Source organism: Arvicanthis niloticus, chromosome 5 (assembly GCF_011762505.2).
Source record: "Arvicanthis niloticus isolate mArvNil1 chromosome 5, mArvNil1.pat.X, whole genome shotgun sequence".
NCBI lineage: Eukaryota > Metazoa > Chordata > Mammalia > Rodentia > Muridae > Arvicanthis > Arvicanthis niloticus.
Genome location: NC_047662.1, coordinates 83,831,773 through 83,851,767, shown reverse-complemented (window position 1 = coordinate 83,851,767; position 19,995 = coordinate 83,831,773). Strand labels below are relative to the sequence as shown.

Below are 19,995 nucleotides of genomic sequence, written 5' to 3'. Positions count from 1 at the left end.
AAACTCCTTCTAAAGGCTTGAAAAGCACTGGATCCTAACCAACAAAGCAGTGCAGGGCAGGGCCTTATGGAAGTCCCCAGGGCCTGTCTCCTTCAGCTCTGCCCTGCCCTGTCCCTCTGTTCACCACACAAATGCAGGAAGAGCAAAGCACTACCTCCAAAGGCCCCTTAGCACTAACACCCCAAGTGCATTCAATGGTGAACACTACCATGCATCTTGGGGTTGCGTTGGGCTTATGCTTTAGCCAAAGGTGACTTCTTGTTTCAGGGCTCAGCTCACATGTTTATTCCTGTCTCTTCTCCACAGGATCAAGGTTGGTTTTAGCTTGGGGCCACTACCATTGGGGCCCAGAGGGACTCTCTCTCCCTGGGGAGTCCCCCACCTCTCCAGGGTCTCCAACACAATCATTGTTCAGATAGGCCACAGTGCTTGCTACCTTCCACTCTATTCTGCACACTCAGGGCATACCGACGCAGTACGTCCCTATGCTGACACAGCAAGGGCTATGGGGGAGGTGCCTGGACACTACTCTGCTCAGGAGGGGATCACAGTGAGGTGGAATGGTTCAGAGGCCTTCAGGTTGAAGCAGGACCAGAGCACAAGAAGCGGCCACACAGCCACAGAGAGACGCGGGCTCAGACAGGGAGCCAGGCAGGTGGGGACTTTCTGTCTCTGAGGAGCTGGGGACTGAACACATGGCTAGGGCTGTCACTGCCAGACATCAGAAACACAAGCCTTGGAGGTGAGTCAGAGGGAACTCTTGGGGGGTTGGGGGGGAGGGGAGGTGTGGAGAAGACCAAGTAGCTCAGGCATGCAAGAAAACCTAACCCAGAGACACCCCTCCCCCATCAAGAGAAGCCTCATAAAGACTCAAGGGACCCAAGAGAGGACATAAATACCCATAGTGGAAGGCGGTGGACATGATCTTCAGGTATCATGGGGCAAGCTTCAGTTAGCTCTTTTTAAATAATTAGTTCTTTTGTTACATGCATTGGTGTTTTGCCTGCATGTGTTTCTGTGTGAGGCTGTCGGATCCCCTGGGACTAGACTTACAGACAGATGTGAGCTGCCATATGGGTGCTGGGAATTGAACCCTGGTCCTCTGGAAGAGCAGCCAGTGAGTGCTCTTAACCACTGAGCTAGCCCTCCAGTCCCAACCGGAAGCTGTCTTATTCTCCAAGTTCACTCAGCGAACAGTTACAGTGTGTTCTGTCCAGCCACCAGGAAGAGCCTTTTCCTCCACCCCAGCACCTCATTTAATTCCGCATCCACCTGGGCAGAGGCGGCAAAGGAGACAGAGTAGGGCACACAAGTGTTCATCCTGGCACCAGTTGTGTGCCTGTGGGGCAGGCACTTAACCTTCACTGTGTCTTGGCCCCATTATCTGAACATGAGGGCAAAGCCGGTATCTGCCTACTTTATAAAGACCCGGCATGGTGTCACACGAAGAGTTTAGTAAATGTCACAGGATGCGTTCGATAAATGATCTGCTGCTGGTTGGTTCCATTTTGCATGTGACAAAGCTCATGTAGGAAAAAACCAAACTGCTGACATCAGGCAACTATATGTGGCTGTGGCCATGCCTGGTCCAGGTGCTGCCTCTGGAAACTGGCACTCTCTCTGCACCCTGTACCCCTGTTGCTCAGCAAGAGGGGTGGGGAAGGGCTCAACAGTGATCCTATGAGTGCCACAGCTGCTCAGGATAGCTTTCCTCAAGCTAGAGGGATGCATGGGGCCAAAAAGGATCAGAAAAACAGACATGCTGTTCCAGACCTATGGCTCTGCAGACTCCCAGGTCAGAGCCAGGAGCTGGGGTTCACACTTTAGGGTCTGCTCTACTATCCTGCTACAGGACTCCTCTGAGGCTTGTATGAACTTAACCTAGGTCTGAAGGCCACCCTGGTCCCAAGTCACATACAGGCTTGTGTATTTGTGAGGTGACATGTGCTGGCTCCAGAGCCAGACTATTGAAAATGATAATGCCCAGTAGGCATGTGAGCTTTACTCTCTGTGCCTCAGTTCATTTGCCAAGAAGCAGGGTGGGAAGAGCTGCACTGAAAGCTGAGTTAGTCTGTATGTGCACAGAGAGCAATCCGACAACATGGACTGTGGTTATCTGCAGGAGGGCATCATAAGGCAAGCTACTGGCTAAGCTTCCAGAGCAGGGAACAATCAGGAATGATTTTCTTGAGAGGTGGTGACTGTGGCTGCCTCATGTCCTTCCTGGCACTGTCCTTCCACTCAGACATGTACCCTAAGAACCCTGTGTCTGCCCAAGGACTAAGCCAGGCATAGCCAGAGAATAGCATGGCAAGGTCCCTGGAGATGCTCCTGATGGCGTGAGGCAACTGAACAGAAAAGGGGGTGTGGGTTATGTGAGCCACCTGGGAAAGTGCATGAGATGCCCTGGGACAAGGGCTGGGGTGCTCATCTCTGAGGCCTCACCACAAGTCCCTTCCTGGGAACTGTCCTACCCAAAGCCACTCTCCCTAGGAGCTGCTCCCACCTAGAGACTAGTAGGGCCTGCTGTGACAGCCATGCCGTCCCCTCCTTCCTTGCCAGGCCTGTGTCCTCTCACGATCATTGGTGCCTTGGCACTGTGGAACAAATTGTCAAAGTCAGAAGCTAGGGAGAAAAGCAGTTCTGAACGTGGACAGTGTAAACTGGGCAGGAAGATTGGCTTCCTTCTGAAGTCCCCTTGAGGGACTTCTTGCACCGCAGCTCAGGACCTTCCCATGGGCTCCCCTGCTTTCAGCACAACACTGCCATTCCTCTAACCCACACCCTCCTGTGCCTCCTCTGAGGACACTGGTGACACTGGGCTGCCCATATAACCTAGGACAGTTCCCTATCTCAAGAGCCTTTACTGGGTCACCTCTGCAAAGTCTGCCACACAAGGCCTGTAGGTTCCAGGAAGGACTAGAAACAAAACAAAACAAAACAACTTTATGTGTCCTTAGACTGGGCAGTATCCTATTACCCTAGTTCGTTCTTATTGGGAATCCTCTGTCCACAGACCTGGGGCTGAGCAGTACTGAAGCCTGGAAGCTCTGTCTCAGCAAAGCCCTGGGAAACATACCTGAGAGCTTTGTGAACTGCAGGGCAGGAGGAAAGTGACCACTGCACGGCACAGTATAGCCACTGGGTCATATAAAGACCCCCATATGGCTGGAGTATGGTAGGGAGCAGCAGAAGGCTGTGCTAGCCTGTGATGACATGGTGCAAACAAGAAGCCAGAGGGGGTGACAGGCTCAGGCTAGTATTTAGAGTGGATGGATGGAGAGAGAAGCCAGGTGAATTTCTAGTGATCCCATGAGATGGGATGGAGTGCTGAGGTGGGCTTCAGGCATCAATAAGGTGAGGCTAGCTGGAGACAACAGGTAGCCTCAGCCTCGAGACTGATCTTTGACAGGACAGGACCAACCCATGTAATGCCCTCGTGTGACACACAGAGCCACGAGTCTGTCCAGAGAACAAGGGTAGCATCCCCTGAAGTCAGCACCCTTCCCTCTGGCAGCTCCAAAGCTCTTTGCTTCCCCTGTCAGGGAACCTAGGAAGTCCTGAGTTAGTTTTAGCTAATTAATGGTTACCTGGTAGTGACTCTCAGAAAAAGCATTCACTCTAAAATCAGAGAAGTAGAGGCAGAGAGAGCTCTGATGGCAGGAGCAATAGCTGCAGGATTACAGCCATGAAGCAACAAGCCTGAGGTAAAAGCCAACTGCAAGAGGAAAGAAAGGTTCACCTGCTGGCTAAGCTGCCTACTAAGCTACCCGGCCTTCCCTGCTGAGTTGAGCAGTAAGTACCCTCATGTGTAAGTTCCTGTCATCCAGAGTGTCTGTTACCTGCAGTCCAAAGCATTCCTGACTCAGTCCATCCCTCAGAGCTGTGGTCAGGACTAGGATTCTAAGCTCCACCATTCCCCTCCACCCCTGCAGTCTATCCTCTAAGAGGCCTGAGCTGACAGGAGGCATCTGACATGCATCCAGCCCTCTTCTGCTCTAAGCTCTGCCATGGCCCTCTCCTTAAAGAAAAATCTCCAAGCTCTGCAGACTGACTGTGGCTCTGCAGACTGACTGTGGCTCTGCAGACTGTCTGTGGCTCTGCAGACTGTCTGTGGCTCTGCAGACTGCCCGTGGCTTTGGCCTCCATCCTCTTTTAACTTTAAAAAGGCCCCTGGGAACCTTCTACCCACAGGATGGCAACACCCACCAGCACTATCCTATGACCTCTTAACGAGGCCTCTTCTGCCTTTCTATGGTGTTAAGCCCTTCTTGGGTTAACCCACCCCCTTATAATATGCCACACACCATTTGTTCCAATACCTCTGTAGGATGACCACACAATAGAGGGTCACCCTCCTGGATACGGGCCACCTTTGTTATTCACATTGGTATCCCCAGTACCCAGGTTAGTTTGGGGCCCAACAGAGGAATTTGATCAATAGTCTAAAAAGAACAAGATGAAAGGCACTTCATTCCTCCTTGGCCTTTGACAGCTGTTGCTGTTGTTAAAATTAATTGTCGTGTCCCCTGCTCTCTGCTCTGAGCCTATGTGCATGGTTATTCTGGATACAGGCTGCAGGGATGGTCCTTAGGTCACGTACAAGGATACTTGGGGTGGTCCACTTAGGTTGAAATGACTTGTTCAAAGTCAGTGAGAGAAAGTTCTAGAAGCAAGCTTCTACCTGGTGCTGGTGAACCTGAAGCTGCTGCTCCTTTGGGACCAGGCTGGCACATCTTACTTCTGGGTCTGTGAAGAGCTGTGAGTGGCTGCAGGCTCTAACTGCTCATCTCAGAGGGAGGCTGTAGTGTGGACCACAGTGGAGTGTCACAGATGCTGACCAAGACACTTGGTGTCAGCCCAATGCCTACTACAGTTGTGCAGAAGTCAGCTTCAAGGGCCAGAGCCGGGAGATGTGGAACGGTTAGAGATAAGTCTAAAAGTGGAATTGAGGTGGCTCAGCCAATCACCAGCAGCATGTCCTGGGGCAACGCACTCAACCCTAGCATGCCTCAGTGCACGCATCAATACTCATGTCACAGTCTGCAAGGACTGTATAGCTCTGGCCTCTGAGCCAAGCAATTCCACAACACCCAGCTGAAATCCTGAAGCTGCAGCCGTAGGATAAAAAGCCATTTAGCAGGTTGGTGTCCATGAGCAGAAGAATGACCTCTCTCAAATAAAAACTGAGACAGAAATATGACATGTGTGGAGAACCCCAGTCCCTGGGTCTGCTGCAGATCAACCAAGGCTAAACATCACACTTTTATACAGAGAGCACAGGAACATAGAGACCCGACTTCAGCCTGCTCCCCAAGTCAGTGGAGAGATACCTATCCCAGAAAAGGGTCTGCAAACCTCCTGCTCATTCCTTTTACTCTAAAGAGCCCCAGCAACGCGAGCTGTCCCTCCCACCCAGATGCCTTCCTCCTGTCCAGTCGCATTCCAAGCCAGGGCAACACATGGCTGCCGTTTTCACTACAAGCTGCTTCCAAGATGCAATCATGCACAGTGCAGGAACTCTCTCACTCTGGATGCATGCATTGGGAGAGTAGGGTGCACTAACTCTGCAGAGACAGGAACGTTCCTACAGGTCGGTTTCCAGTTCACCTTGACTACAACCAGCTACATCCCCATTGGCTCCAGGACTCTTCTGGCTCATCCTTAGCCAATTCCTTTTTTTTCCTTTAAAAGAGTCTGGTCTTTTTTGCTTCCAGGACCTTGCCAAGGGTCTCTGCACACTTGTAATTCATTCATTTTATTTCCCATATGGTCTGTGTCCTGCATAAAAGCATGCTCGCACATTGGTTCTCCCGGCCTGCCTCTCAGAACATGGCTGAACAACCAAACCAGCACTTAGGACCCATCTCATTCTCTCAGACTTCACCTGCCTGCTGCTCCCTCCCAAGTCCAGCCCCATATGGTCTCTTCTAGGAATCCTATCTCAATCCCTCTAGCAGGAGGGGGGCAAACCCTTCCTTATCCTTTTACGCACCTCTTGTGTCAGAACAAGCCCTTCTCTGGACCGAAGTTCTCCAGAGGCATCTTAAGTGTGCCACCTCACAGTGGGGTGGTGGAACAGGGTGACGGCTAGACTGGAGGGCTTGGAAAGAGACAGACTGGCCTTGTTTAAACTCTGCTGTGTCCCAGCTGTGACCTCCAGCACTGTCATCACTCTGCTAAGGTGTCACATAAAGGTCCATGGTGGCGACAGATGAGGGAAAGGCTGACCTATGTTAGGGTGACTGATTGCTCACAAACAGAGAAGAGACACTGTGTGCTGTGGAGAGAATAAAACAGCATAGCAGCTGTGGAAAATGGTACAGCAGTTCCTGTAAAAGTTTAAAAGAAAAAAAAAAAGGCCATGTATGTGGCACATCTCTATAGTCCCAGTACTGGGAGGAAAAAGGCATAGCCAGCCTGGGCTACAGGAGATCCCATCCAACTTGGAGGCAGCAGGGATGGCTCAGTGGACAAAGCACTTTCTGTGCAAGCACGAGGATCTGAGTGCTGATAGCCAGCACCCCTATAAAAAACTGGGTGTGGTGGTGTGTGCCTATAACCCCAGAGAAGGAGAGTGGCGGGGACAGAAGAATCCGGGGGGCTTGCTAGCCAGTTAGCCTAACACTCAGCTGAAACAGCAAACTTCAGATTCAGTGAGAGGCATTGTTAGAGGTAGCCATCCCCATGTAAGCCTATGGCCTCCATGGGGGCATGCATGGGTGGGGCTGGTTGGGAAGAGAAAAGAGATTAGTACAAGTGGGAGGGGCACAAGAGAGGGTAAGAGAGGTAACTATGGTCAAAACACATCATGTACACACATATATGAAAATGCCACAGTGTCTTAGTTAGAGTTTCTATTGTGATGAAACACCATGACCAAAAGGCAAGTTGGAGAGGAAAGGGTTTATTTTATTTGGCTTATACTTCCACAGTACTGTTTATTATCAAAGGAAGCCATGACAGAAATTCAAACAGGGCAGGAACCTAGAGGCGGTTGCTGATGCAGAGGCCATAGAGGGATGCTGCTTACTGGCTTGCTCCCCATGGCTTGCTTACCCTGTTAAGAAAACCCACGACCACAATGGGCTGGACGCTCCTCCATCTATCACTAAGAAAATGCCTTATGACTGGATCTTATGGAGGCATTTTCTCAATTAAAGGTTCCTTCCTTTCAGGTAACTCTAGTTTGTGTGTCAAGTGACATACGACTAGGAAGCACACATAGTGAAACCCATTAATGTGTAGAATTAATATATGCTAATATAACATTTTTTAAACCTTATAACAGAAACAAAAATCAAGAACCCAGATATAGTGGTGCACACCTATAATTCTAGTATTTAAGAAGTAAAGGTACAGGGGCTGGAGGTGACTGAGCAAGGAAGAACACTTGTTCCACTTGCAGAGGACCTGGGTTTGGTTCCTAGCACCCACATGGAGGCTCACAACCATCTGTAACTCCAATTCTAGGGGATCCAATGCCTTTTTCTGACCTCCACAGGCATCAGGCGTGCATGTCATAAACTTACATACATGCAGGCAGAACACTCAGTCTTTGTTCCCTATCTAATGAATGTGGTTGCAGCAGCCTCACAGGCATGCTGTTCTGTGAGCCACCCAGAAGAGAGCTGCTGGCATCTTTAGTGGAAGCCTTTGAGATATACCTCTTGTAGGCACAGTCATGTCACTTGCACTCCAACCATTCCTGTCATGAATTGTTCCAGTGCTGTTCCAGACACTGAGGATAAATTAGGGCTCAAACCAGAACCTCACTACTATGGAGCTTCCCCAAGGCTGTCGCAGAGGAAGAACCCCAGGCTCAGGCAGTTTATGCAACCTGCCCAAGTTACACAACTCACAAGCAGCAGAACTAAGATTTGAATCATTCCTGCCATGCTGCTCTGGTCCCATTCAGCTGCCATGACAAGCTCAGGCATACAACTTGTTTAGACTCCTCTGGACTGTCATGGGGCTAGATCCTGCCTCCTGTGGTATTTGCATTCTCCCTGGTCTTTCAGATGAATAAGCTACTCCATGATGCCCAGGGTCGACTTTATCTGATGCTCCCACCTCTATCCTCCTGCCCACCCAAAACCTCAAAGATACTTAAGTCCTATCTTAAGACCTTTGTACATGTTATCCTGATTTCTTGGGGTTGCAGGTTCCAAAATGATACTTGGTGGCTCCTTTGTCATTTTTTCAGAGATGTACCCACTTCCTGTCGCTCCCCTAGCCCTTCTTGGAATTTCATTTTTCTTCACCAGCTTTTAACCTGTCCATAGAATGAATAACTATGTCCTCCAAATTTCAGTGTATAGAAAACTAACCTCCAAATTCATATGCTAATGGTATTTGGACAGCAGGCCTTGGTCAGTAACTGGGATTAGAAAAGGCCACCTGGGTGGGTCTTCTATGACTCCATGGCATTGGTGGCTTTATGAGATGAGGGAGAGAGACCTGAGCTGACTCTGTGTCACCAAGCAGTGGTTCAGCACCATGGCACCCATCAGGTGCGGGACTTCCTGCCTTCCAGCCTCCAGCCAAACAAACCTCATGTCCTTATAAACTATCCAGCTAGTGGCACTTTTATTGCCATACAGAAAGGGGAACAAGGAGACAGATTTTCATTATCTTGCTTTCTGGGATCTTACCCTCAGGCTTAGATTCTGGTGAGACTTACCCTACAGGTGGTCTCAAGGACTCAGGAAGGTACCCTGTACAATGCTCAAGCCACAGGAATTTAGGACCAGCCAAAATTATAGCCATTTTAGCTCTGAACTCCAGGACAGCAGCTTTTGCAAACAATAAAACAAGTTCTCTGCCCAACACTGCAAAGCTGGCCTTGACTGTAACCCAGGTGGCTGATAATACCCCTCAAGGTGACCTAAAATGGGCATCCTTGGTGGGAAGGCAGGAGGACCTGCCTGCTGGCTGCCAACCTGTGCACACCAACCAGCCTCCTAGACACCATCACCTTCGCACAAGCCACTGCAGTCTCCCTGAATCCTTCATACTGATGTTTGAGCAAAGAACACAAGCCACATTAAGTAAATGTTATGGTCCTACTGACAGAAAAAAAGAGAGCTGAGAGTGAGTCTCTGGAGGATGTAGCTTGGCCCCAAGCCCAAAGGTATGTGATCTCCTAGCTGTAAGGATCAAGATCCTAAAACATCAGAGAGATGTTGGCAGGACAGTAGTGACAGTTATTCTTTGTCCCAGAAGCACACATGTGCACAATGCAAACAGAACCATACAAATAGAACCCAGACAGGTTAAGGCTTCAGGAGGCCCTCAATCATTTTCCTCATTCTTTCCAGTAGGAAACAGCCCACTTTCTGACAAGAGAAGGAAGAGGAGGAGGAAAAGGTGGAGGATGGCTCTATAGGGGACATTTAATGATGCCTGGCCTCCTTTAGGTCACAGAACCCCATGACGCCTTGAGCAACTACCCTTCTCCCACCAGCTACAGTGCTAGTGGTCCTATCAGCTAAGGTTTAAGGCATCCTGTTAGCCTAAAAGGTACCCCTTCCCTGAAAAAGAAGTCTGGAGGGTAAGTACATGGGGTCACCGTGGTGGGGATACTTCTGCAGATGCACCCTGAGTTTCTCAGTTCCACTTCTGGGACTGTGCACACCCCTTTACTACACCCTCAAATTACAGAGTTAATCGAGTTGGTCTCTGCTGTTTACAGCCCAAGACCCCCACCATCCAAGGGTCTTCCAGGATCATGATCTGTGCATAGTCCATGCCTCAATCTGGACCCCTACAGAATCTAATGTGTACAAAGTTCACATGGAAAGGCACACCCTGTGCTTTCTCTCTTCCCGTACTGCATGCTAAAGCAGGGCCCTACTAAGGTCCAGGTTCAATGACCAGAAGGAACATACTAGGGGCTGGCGGATGGTGGAGCTCTACAGCCCAGGAGAAGTCCTAGAGTAGAGCTGTATAGCAGACCAAAAGGGCCCCTCCAGTCTGCTGTGCGAGAAAGACTCACATCAAGTCAGTCTTCATACTAGTCTGCGACAGCAGCTTATCTTAAAAGGCAACACACACCTTATAGGTCACAGGAGGAAGCTAAATTTGAGGGACTCAAAAGAAGCAACAGAGCCCAGTCACAGAGCCCTGCCCTTCCTTCAGCCTCGAGGGAGCTCCCGGGTGTACAAGGGGCTCGGAAACCCAAGGCACTCCAAGTCCCCAAGTCTTTACCCTTCCACAGCCTGGCTAGGTCTCACCTTTTTCTCATCTCCGCTCTGCAGGAGGTGTAGGGCACTCCTTCGGTCATCTTCATGCTGTCTCAGCGTGCTGCCATGGGGCTGAGGCAGGCTGGAGGGAGGGGAAGTGCTTCGACCCTGTGGGTCCACCCAGGTGTAGATGTGGTTGGTGACATAGCCCCCTGGGATACGACCAGCTGAGTATACAGACAGCACCAGCTTCTTGGAGCCCTTGAGAGCCTGAAGAGAGGGGAACACATGGTTAGAGGGAAGAATCCACACATGCGGGAGGACCCTACGCTTAGTCTCATCTCCCCTGCCCCCAGCTCTTAGTGTTCCCATGTACAAACGGAGCACCTGTCCCACCCCATTTCAGGTGATCCAAGTACAAAGTACATCACCTCTCAAGATACCTCACAGACGGGGTGAGCAGAGCAAGCCTGAGGCTGCTGTCCCTATTAGGTTTCAGTGCAGCGCTGGCCCTATTCTGGTGCTGAAGATCGTGGCTTTGAAGTGTATCACATCCAATTCAGTCTTTTACACTCCTTGTACATACAGTGTGCTTATGGTGAGCCTGTTCCTCTTCTGCAATCTGGAATGTGGGGACCACAGAGTGCCTATGTGGCTGACCCCCAATAAACCAGAGTATCACACAGGGCACAGTTTGACTCTGGGAGAATGGAGTGTGCCCTAGGTGACTCGCTGAGGGCTCCCAGAAGCTTGGTCTTCCTCTGAGCTTCACTAGTAACATTCATATCTAACTAAATATGAGCCATGGAGTTCAAGGACAGTCGGCCCTCCACACCCATACTTCCACAGATTCAACGTGTGTGTGTGTGTGTGTGTGTGTGCGCGCGTCTGCGCACATGCACACATATCTGGGGAGGGGCTGGGGTATAGCTTAGTAGTAAAAAGCATTTATCAAGTAAGTATGAGATTAAAGCTCAAGAACCCTGAAGTCAGGCTGACAGAGCAGCCTCCCGTAATCCTAGCAGCTGGAATGACAGGAACAGGGTCCCCAGGGTAAGCTGGCTACCTAAACTAGCTAATCCACAAGCTCTGGAAAGAGCTGAGGGAGACCGTCTCAACAATTCAAATGAAAGTCATTGAGGACGACATCAAACACCAAATCTGGGCCTCTGCATGAATGCATACATGTGTGCACACACATTTAAGGATTTTTAAAAGTCTGCATCTGCCCTGAACATACACAAACTGTTTCCTATCAGTGTTCCCTAAACAGTACAGCACAGCAGCTACTTGTGTAGCACTTACACTGCATCAGGTCTAAGTCCTCTGCAGTGATTTAAACTCACAGAGGATATGTGACACCACTTTAATGCTTCATCACATTTATTTACTGTGTTTGTGTGTATACATGTGTGTACTGTGGCACACGTGTGGGGGTCAGACAATGACTTGTATGAGTTGGTTTTCTATGTCCACCATGTGGCCCTGGGGAATCAGGCTCAGGTTGCCAGGTTGGGAGGCAAGCTCCTTCACCCACTGAGTCATCTCACTGGATATTTTACAAGAGGCTCACAAGCATCAACACATTCTAGTGCCAAGTTGCATGTGTTCTGATGCTCAGATTCTAAGGGACAGGAATACGTGCTGAATATATGTGAGAAATTCTAGCTGAACTAGAACCTGAACCTGCATGTCAGCGGTCTTAGGACTCCAGTGAACTACTAGATATGAGTCAAAAACAGAACACTGAGAACAGCTTAGCGTTTACAAAAGGCCTATATGTGGCAAGCACTCCGCCTCATACCTGGCACATACAATCTCTGAGGAATCATATTATTGGTAAAGAAACACACACCCTACCCCCAAACCCCAAACCCCTACACTGAGCCCAGAGTTACAGGAAGCCAGCCATTTGGAGATTGCATAAGAGAAGCAGCTGCCCCCACTGCAGATACCAGGTGGTTGTAAAAGAGACATCAGACCCTGCAGTTTCAGTAACTGCTTGTTTAAGAAAAAAAAAGCTCACTTCCCCTGTCTATCCCTAATGCACCTCCCCCACCCCCTTCCCTATTCCTTATCCACAGAAGCCCCGGTGTGAAGCATGTAACCAGTGTCCTCTCCAACTCTGGTCATTGCTGGTGGGTCTTGGACCCTGATCACAGTACAGCCAGATCTTGAGACACCACCTCTTAGATAAAATACAGCTGTTTTAGCTGTCAGGGTGTCTGAATGCTCTTCCTTCATTTCTTACTACAAACTTAACTCTTACAATGGCAGGTAGAGAGGAATCTACCACTTCAGTAAGGAAGGGCAGGAACTCACTGCCTGCACAGACAGTAAGGGGCTCCTTTTACATAGCTACTAATGTCAAATGTAGATACTACCATTATTGTGCAATGTTCCAATGTAAGGATGGAGAAACATGAAGAATTATAGTAAGCCAAAGTCTGTGCCCTAGAAAAGAAGCTGAGGTCAGTCATACTGCTTTCCCACAATGCACCTGTAATGGAGATGAATGTGGATTCTGGAAGACAGTCACTTTGCATTGGATTAACAGCAGACATACCTCATGTTAGGGGTCTCAGTATGTAGCTCCCCCCTATTTTAGTGAATGTGATGGAGCCTTTGGGGGATGAAGCTGTGAAGACAAGGCTTCCGTGATGAGATTGGTAGCTCTGCGTGAAGGGTGGGTACACACCAGAGCTTGCTCATTTCCTTTCCTCTGCATAGGACACAGAAAGAAAAGTGGTTCTTTGCAAGCCTGGCAGGTCACTGTCATGCTGGCTCCAGCTTCAGAAAATGCAAGCAAATCAATTCCTGTGGTGACGTAAGCCACCCACTGTGTGATATTCTACTATGGCAGCCCTAGCTGACACTGCACCCCACAGTTGGAGTTGGTCTGACTCAGTTAAGGTTTCTTCAAGCACCAGACCTATATACTGCCAGAAGATCACACTGACAGAGGCTTTGCAATGCCTTGGACATGACATATTCTAATGTTAAGTGGGGTCGACAGGCTACAAATCATGGCTTCTAGAACAATCTTAGTTATGTCGGGAGAAAAATCAGGCAGGAAAACCAAACACTACAGCATGCTGATGGCCAGCATCTCCTGCTGAGTGGGACTGCAGGTGGCTGGTATTTTGCTTTTCCTTTTTTGCAATGTTTTCCAAATGTTGCATGATGACAGTATACTGTTTTCAGTATATAAAAATAAGTACACAGCACCTGAACTGAGGACACTAACCTGTCACCCTCATCTGCTACTCTGGGCTCTATGAACTCCACAATCCTCAAGGAACAACTGGGATGAGGGCTGGCTGAGGTTTCCTTCAGACAGCTTGGGGCCCTGGCTCTCCCAGGAGAGCCCAGCAGGTGACCTCTCCCAGAGGAGGAAGGGCAAGTAGAGGGGCCTAGCTTCTGACTCCACAGGCAAATGTCAGGCCCTGGTGGAGTGATAATGAGACCAGAACAACTCTCCAAAGCTCTCGTTTTACAAAGGATTCTTCAGAAGTGAGCAGGGAAAGATTTGCAGTGTTCTTGAGTATTCCCTGAGGCTCTCCTGATGAAATAGCGGAGAAAAATCAAACCTTTGTTAAGTTGAAGATGCTGGAGGAAGGGGCCTGCGATCTGTCTGATGTGTTTCTTCCCAGCAAAACAGAGAGTGAGTGTCAGGGCGCAGGTGAGATGAGAAGAAGCAAAGGCTGCCGACATCTGTGCTGGTAGCTTCCTGAGCCCTCTCTCTTGCCTGCTGCTCCCTGTTCCAAAAAGGGCAAGCTTCCCTGTCCAGTGTGTTCCAACTAGCAAAAGTCCTCCATCCTATCCTAGGCAGAGGATGAGATAAGCCTGGTCAATTGCCCTGCAAGGCCCAACCAAGAATATACCGTGCAGTGCACCAGGCCTGGCCAGGGACAAATTACCACCTGATGTACAACTGGCTCTTATGATACTTACGTTTGGAAAGATGATGTATCGCCAAGTGCACAGTAGGTCCTCACAACAACACTTGAGTCAGTTAAGTGACAGACTGTGCCTGTGGAGACTAAGGAGCTACTGGTATACAGTAGGTACTCAAGATTGTTGTAGCCAATATTGTTAAAGATAAAGTATGACAGCCCACACAACAGGTCATGATGTTTGTGCTTGCTGAGGAACAAGGCAGCATCAGGTAGCACGGTAGGCCTCAATGACACCTACAGTCTGCTGATAGGCAAGGCATCATCCAGCACACAGCAGACTTCATGTCACTTGTGCCCGATGAGATAAGGCATTATCTCTGATATAAAATATATCCCAATGACACTTGTAGACTGATGAGAGACAAAGCTTGAACTGTCGCACAAATAGTCCAAAGAAATGATTGACTGGCCTGGCTGGGTGATACAGTAAATAGTACCCCACAAGAAATTATAGCCACCATAATCACCATCATGCAGTCAGGGGACAATAGCAGGAAGAGCACATAGACTGTCCAGGCTAGCAGAAAGGGTCAAGTGGCACTTATCTATCGAGAGGCCCAGTGTCTCTCAAAGCTTGCCCTCTCAAAGAGATGTGTATGAATTGAGAGACTATGCCCTGCTGGGGTGGTGTGGGTCAAATGGAACTGCGGGTTTAAAATCCTTTATAATCCTCTGTACACCACAGGTGCTCAGCAGAGAGCAGAGCCTCTCCCCACTTCCCCACGGGACTCTTCGCAGAGAGGGCACCCCAGAAAAGCACTGTCTGAGAAGCCAGAGAGGAAAGCAAGGGAAGAAGCAGAGTGCTGCAGCAAGCATCAGCATCATTTGTATTCTTTCTCAGGCAACTGGTCGACTCCTCTTGGTCAGTTCTATAAATAGGCGGGCAGCAACCTTGAGAGGGAGAGGAGGTTAATGCCTTTGATGAGAGCACCATTGTTGGTGCTGAGGAGGTGTAGCCTGGAGTGCCCCCGCCAGAGTCCCCATGATGCCTGCTCCTGTGTTGCACAGAAAGGCTGCCTAAAAACCTGAGGAGAAGGGACAGAGTGGTGAGTATACAAGACACTGCTCAGGACATGGGGCTAGCCCTGAGTGAATCCCAGCTTTCTCATTACAAGGCTGTGGGGCTGCCAGTCACATCCCTCAAACCATTCTGGAAGCCTCAGTGCTTAGTTGAGGATAAATGTGGCTTTCAGTAGGCCGTAGAGGGCCAGAGCATCAGCAGCCTCTATGGCTTGCTGTATTTTTCTGGAAAACCAGAAAAAAAAAAATTCCTGAGCCAGAACTTTCAGTGTTCAGGCATGCTTTAAACACAGCTTTGGCCCACTGGAGTTGGAAGGAGCATGCCTGCCATTCCACCCCTTCTTTAATAAGTGCATGTCCAGTGGGAAGGCTCTACAAAGTAGGTTGGTGACTAGTCTCCACCCTGACTCATCTCAAAGGGTGCTGGTAACCAGAGGAGTGCATTCTGAAGAACAGCTAGAAACAGCCACTCTGGCCTTTCACACTGACTCAATACTGCTACCTTGACTCCTGTGCTTCTGGCTATCTGGGGGCAGGAAGGTCCCATTCATAGTCAGGGATGCCAGGGCAGTCACTGTACGTCGCTTAGCAGAGCACACCGGGTAGCCTGCAGTCTCAGGTGTCAGGGAAAACCACAAACCTCAGGCTGGCGAGACAGAGTGTCAGGCTTGTCTCTGCCACATGTGGTCTTGCTAGGGGAAATAAAGTTCCTTCTTGCCTTGGAAGTAGGCCTCCATTTACCACTTGGCAATAAACAGGTTGGATTCTGTGACTAGTAAGATACTGCCCAAATGGAAATTCTAAGTCTGTCTGATTCAGGGCATATAGTGGTCATCCAGGAGAGCAGAGTGGTCAGGGCCTTGAGGACATGTGAGGATAGACACCAGGCAGGGTTGTAGACAGGGCCTGGGAAAGTATCTCTAGCTTCCCTCATTCTGGGGGTGAACACTCAGAATTGCTAGCTGCTGTTCTTACCATGTCCTTGACCTATGAATCTAGTGTGAACTTGGGACTTTGGCAGAGGAAAGAGGGGTTCAGAAAAGCCAAAACCAAGGCATCTAGAGGAAGCACCACAGGCATGCCAAGAGGCAGACCCCAGTATGGGTTTAACAAAGACGCCTGAGGCCAGGGACCTCTCCAATGGAACTGTGTCCCTGCTCAACAGCCACTCTAGAGTGGTAAAAAGCACAAACACTTCCGTAAAGGTAACAGGTATTGCCCACGTGTGTTGCTGACCTCTGGCTTCAATATTCCTCTCCTACAATAGTAACCCTGGGATCAGCCAGTCTGCCTCAATCAACTGCCTATTGCCTCAATCAACTGCCTATCTGCGCTCTGCACTGAGCAACTCAGCATGCTACTCGGTCCATCTGTTTCCATGATACAAGCTGGAGATCATCATTTCCACTCCCTCTGTAGGTAGAAAAGGCCACTGCAGGTGAGGGCTGTTTGTTGTCACAGTATTGGTGCCACTACTATCACCACCCACAACTGAAAAACTGGACCCAGAGGCTTTCCTGTGCTCTTCCAGTGCAAATCAGAGCAGTCCCAATCTGATCTGGCAGATGGTGTGGGGCAGATGCTCTCCATCACCAGACCTGCGTCACTATAATTGAAATATGAATTATGTGTGCATGTCTCCACACACCGTGCTTTCAGGAGGCGAATCACCTCACTCTGCTCTTTGGAGAGAACTCTGATACCCCACATCATAGGCCAGAATGACACAATTCCCAGTAGAGGACAGAGGAAAAACCTGGAAAGGGCACAATGCAGAACTAAAGAGGTGTGCTAACAGTGATAGGTTGTGCTCAGATACATGCCCAGACTCAAACATGAAACAGGCCACAAGGTCACAAGACTCTCAGGTGTCAACGCATGCACAAAAGAAGCTTTCCCACATCCAAGGAATGTGGGAAACAAGGAATTTCTCAAGGGCCAGGCTCTCCTCTGTGGGAACAGACTAACCTTAAAAAGAACTACTCTAAGACCTGGGTTAGTGATCTAGAAAGGAGAGGATGGAGCATGCCCACTCTTCCTGACCATACCTTGCCCAGGGTCAGACACATTGGAAAGGGTTCCTAGCTCTGCTGCTAACTTGCTGCGGAATACTAAGCACGCACCTAACTTCCCTGGGCCTGTTTTCGAAGTAAGAAGGAATTGCAGACAGGGGTTAGTAAGATAATACAACTGTCTAAACAGTAGCTGGCAATGCAGCAGGCTATGCTTCCCTACCTTGCTATTTCTGAGCCCTACCACCTCTGAAGTGTCCCTAGGCTATGGCGGACTCTCTCTTCCCAGAGCATCCAGCATGCTTCTGCTGCAGCTACACTCTAGGTCCTAAGTCAAGTTCAACCTGTGTTTAAGGAAAGAACCTTAAGGCACATAACATGCTCTGCTTTCTCTACTATCTTCCCTTGCTTATCCCCAACACATACTTAAGAGCTAAGAATGTGTCTGTGGTCCCAGCACCAGGCAGGGTAGAGGGTAGGTAGTCAGGGAGCAGAGACTTCTACATGTGTACACCTACAACACACATATCCATTCATCTACTCTTCCATCCATCCATCCACCTGTCCATCCATTCATTCTTCTATCCACCCATCCATCCGTTTGTCCATCCATCCACCCACCCACCTACCCATTTATCCACCTTTCCTATCCATCCATCCATCCATCCATCCATCCATCCATTCTTCTGTTTGTCTATCTATCCAGCCATCCACTCATCCATCATGATATTTAGTTAGCAGTCTATACTCTCAAGAGCTCCCAGGAACCTATTCAAATTCGGATACAGACAAAGCAATATATTAGACTTGAACTCACAGACTGAGGTCATCAGCCTATAGATCTCCACATCAATGAAAGTGCAAACCACTTGGACTCAAGTGAAACAAAGACACACCACCAGAGAGCCACACCTCTGATACTTGTAGCCTGAGGTAAGTCACCAATCTTCCCAGGCATGACACTCAGCAACAGTGGTACTGTATCACGGATGGTTCCGTGAGTCATTGCATATCTGTCTCAGTAGGTAAAGTACTTGCTATACAAGACTGAGGACCCAAGTCTGGCTCTCTAGCACCACATAAAGCCATGAGTGAGTCTGTAGTCTCAGCGCTAGGCAGGGTGGAAGGTAGGTAGTCAAGGAGCAGAGATAGGCAGATGGAGGAACAGCTTGCTGAATCAAAAAGCTCCAAGCACAGAGACTGCCTCAAAAAATAAAGTGGACATCCAACAGATGCTGACCTCTGCATGTGCACATATGAGTGAGTGTGCCTATCACACACATGTAAATCACACACACGAGCCGTGCATGTAATAAAGTAAAACAAAATTATTTTGTGCCTGTAACAGATGTTAGGAGTTCAGGGGGGGTCAAACACTATTCTAATAAGGAACCCAGAGTTCCACTTTGTCTTCTGCCCCTTTCAACTCAGTCTGGCACCTTGCAAAAACATCTATGGATATCTACACAGCTGTCTTCTGTGCCTTGGAAGATGGCTCAGTATCAGAGGGCTTGTCTAGCATTCAATCCCCAGCACTGAAAAAGAACAAAAACCCCCAAACCATCTTCTTGTTCATAAATGAACTCATAATGGAAATTTCATGTTCATTCATTCACTCACTCACTCATTCATTCACTCACTCACTCATTCACTCATTCATTCTTTATTGCTTTTGGTGTTTTGAGACAGGGTCTCATTTAACTCTAGGTTGGCTTCCAAGTTCTGATCCTCTTGCCTCTATCTGTCAGGAGCTACAGCTATAGGCATGCATAATCATGCCAAGCTCCACTTTCTTTAAGAAGAAAATTATGTAGGGGGCTAGTTCATGAGCAGCTCAGCAGCCATAAAGTCATGGGCTTCCATACTGCAAAATACTTGGCCAGCATGGAGTTCTTACTCCTCTAACACTGGACATTTAGGGTTCAGCTTCTTCCCAATGAAGGTATTTGTGACTAACATCCTTTTAGTTACAGCTTTGAGTACATATGCATCTATTTTCCAAGAATGGGCATCTTCATTTCTCCGGGAAGATAGCCCCAGGAGCAGGCTCTCTGCCTGCTGTGATTCCTGTGTCCACCTGCAGGGGGCAGCAATAGCAAAATCACAAAGCCGCCACAGTCTTCTTATTGCACAAATGAGAAAAAGATGTGTGTTACTCAAGGTCACAAAGAGAGTAAGAGGCAGGGCCTGGTCATGAATCTAGGAGTCTCCAAACACAGCCCCAAACCCTCACTAGGGGTTCAGGTACCGCAAGGCCAGCAAAACCCACTCTGTACCTTGTCCCAAATAAGGCAAACTTTTCAAAGGGAGACATGGGATTTGTAGGTTCCAAGGCCACAGCCGTCTGTCCTCACGGCCTGAAAAGGCCTCCCCATTCAACCTGCTTCAAGAGCAAGTAGAACTGGCAGTGCGGACTCTGCCCCAGCTGCTATTTCAACGACACGAGAAATGAAAACTCAAACGTGAACCGTTCCCTTTTGTGTTAAGGACCTCTAACTTCATAAACCTCCAGCCTCCTTTCGGCCCCCAGACCAGCACTGCAGAGTGGCCAAATCCTTTTAGAATGAAAATGGCCCGCCTCCCTCCCCTGTGGCTTCTGAGAAACCAAGCAAGCTTCCTTTTCCGGCTGCGGTGCGCATCAGGCCTGCGCCAGCCCTGGCCCCTGGCAGCTGCATCCCCTGCGGGCCACCTGAGCTTTCTCTCGGTGTCAGGTGCTTCTTTTCCACTTCAGGCCTCTGCACGTGGGGCTCCTGGCCCTGCAAGTTCACCTCGCTACATTCTTACTACAGGTGATCATTTCATCCCCGGTTGTTCCCAACA

At 49.2% G+C, this 19,995-nt stretch overlaps 1 protein-coding gene across 10 annotated transcripts in view; it reads right to left on the bottom strand.

Annotated features, from left to right (window-relative positions):
* Whrn (whirlin) overlaps positions 1–19,995 on the bottom strand; it is an 84,270-nt gene that overhangs the window by 48,607 nt on the left and 15,668 nt on the right. For all 10 annotated transcript variants that reach the window (XM_034501957.2, XM_076934819.1, XM_034501958.2 and 7 more), the window contains exon 2: positions 10,236–10,454. In XM_034501957.2, the coding sequence (XP_034357848.1) occupies positions 10,236–10,454 (219 nt within the window). The remainder of the gene's footprint in view (positions 1–10,235; positions 10,455–19,995) is intronic.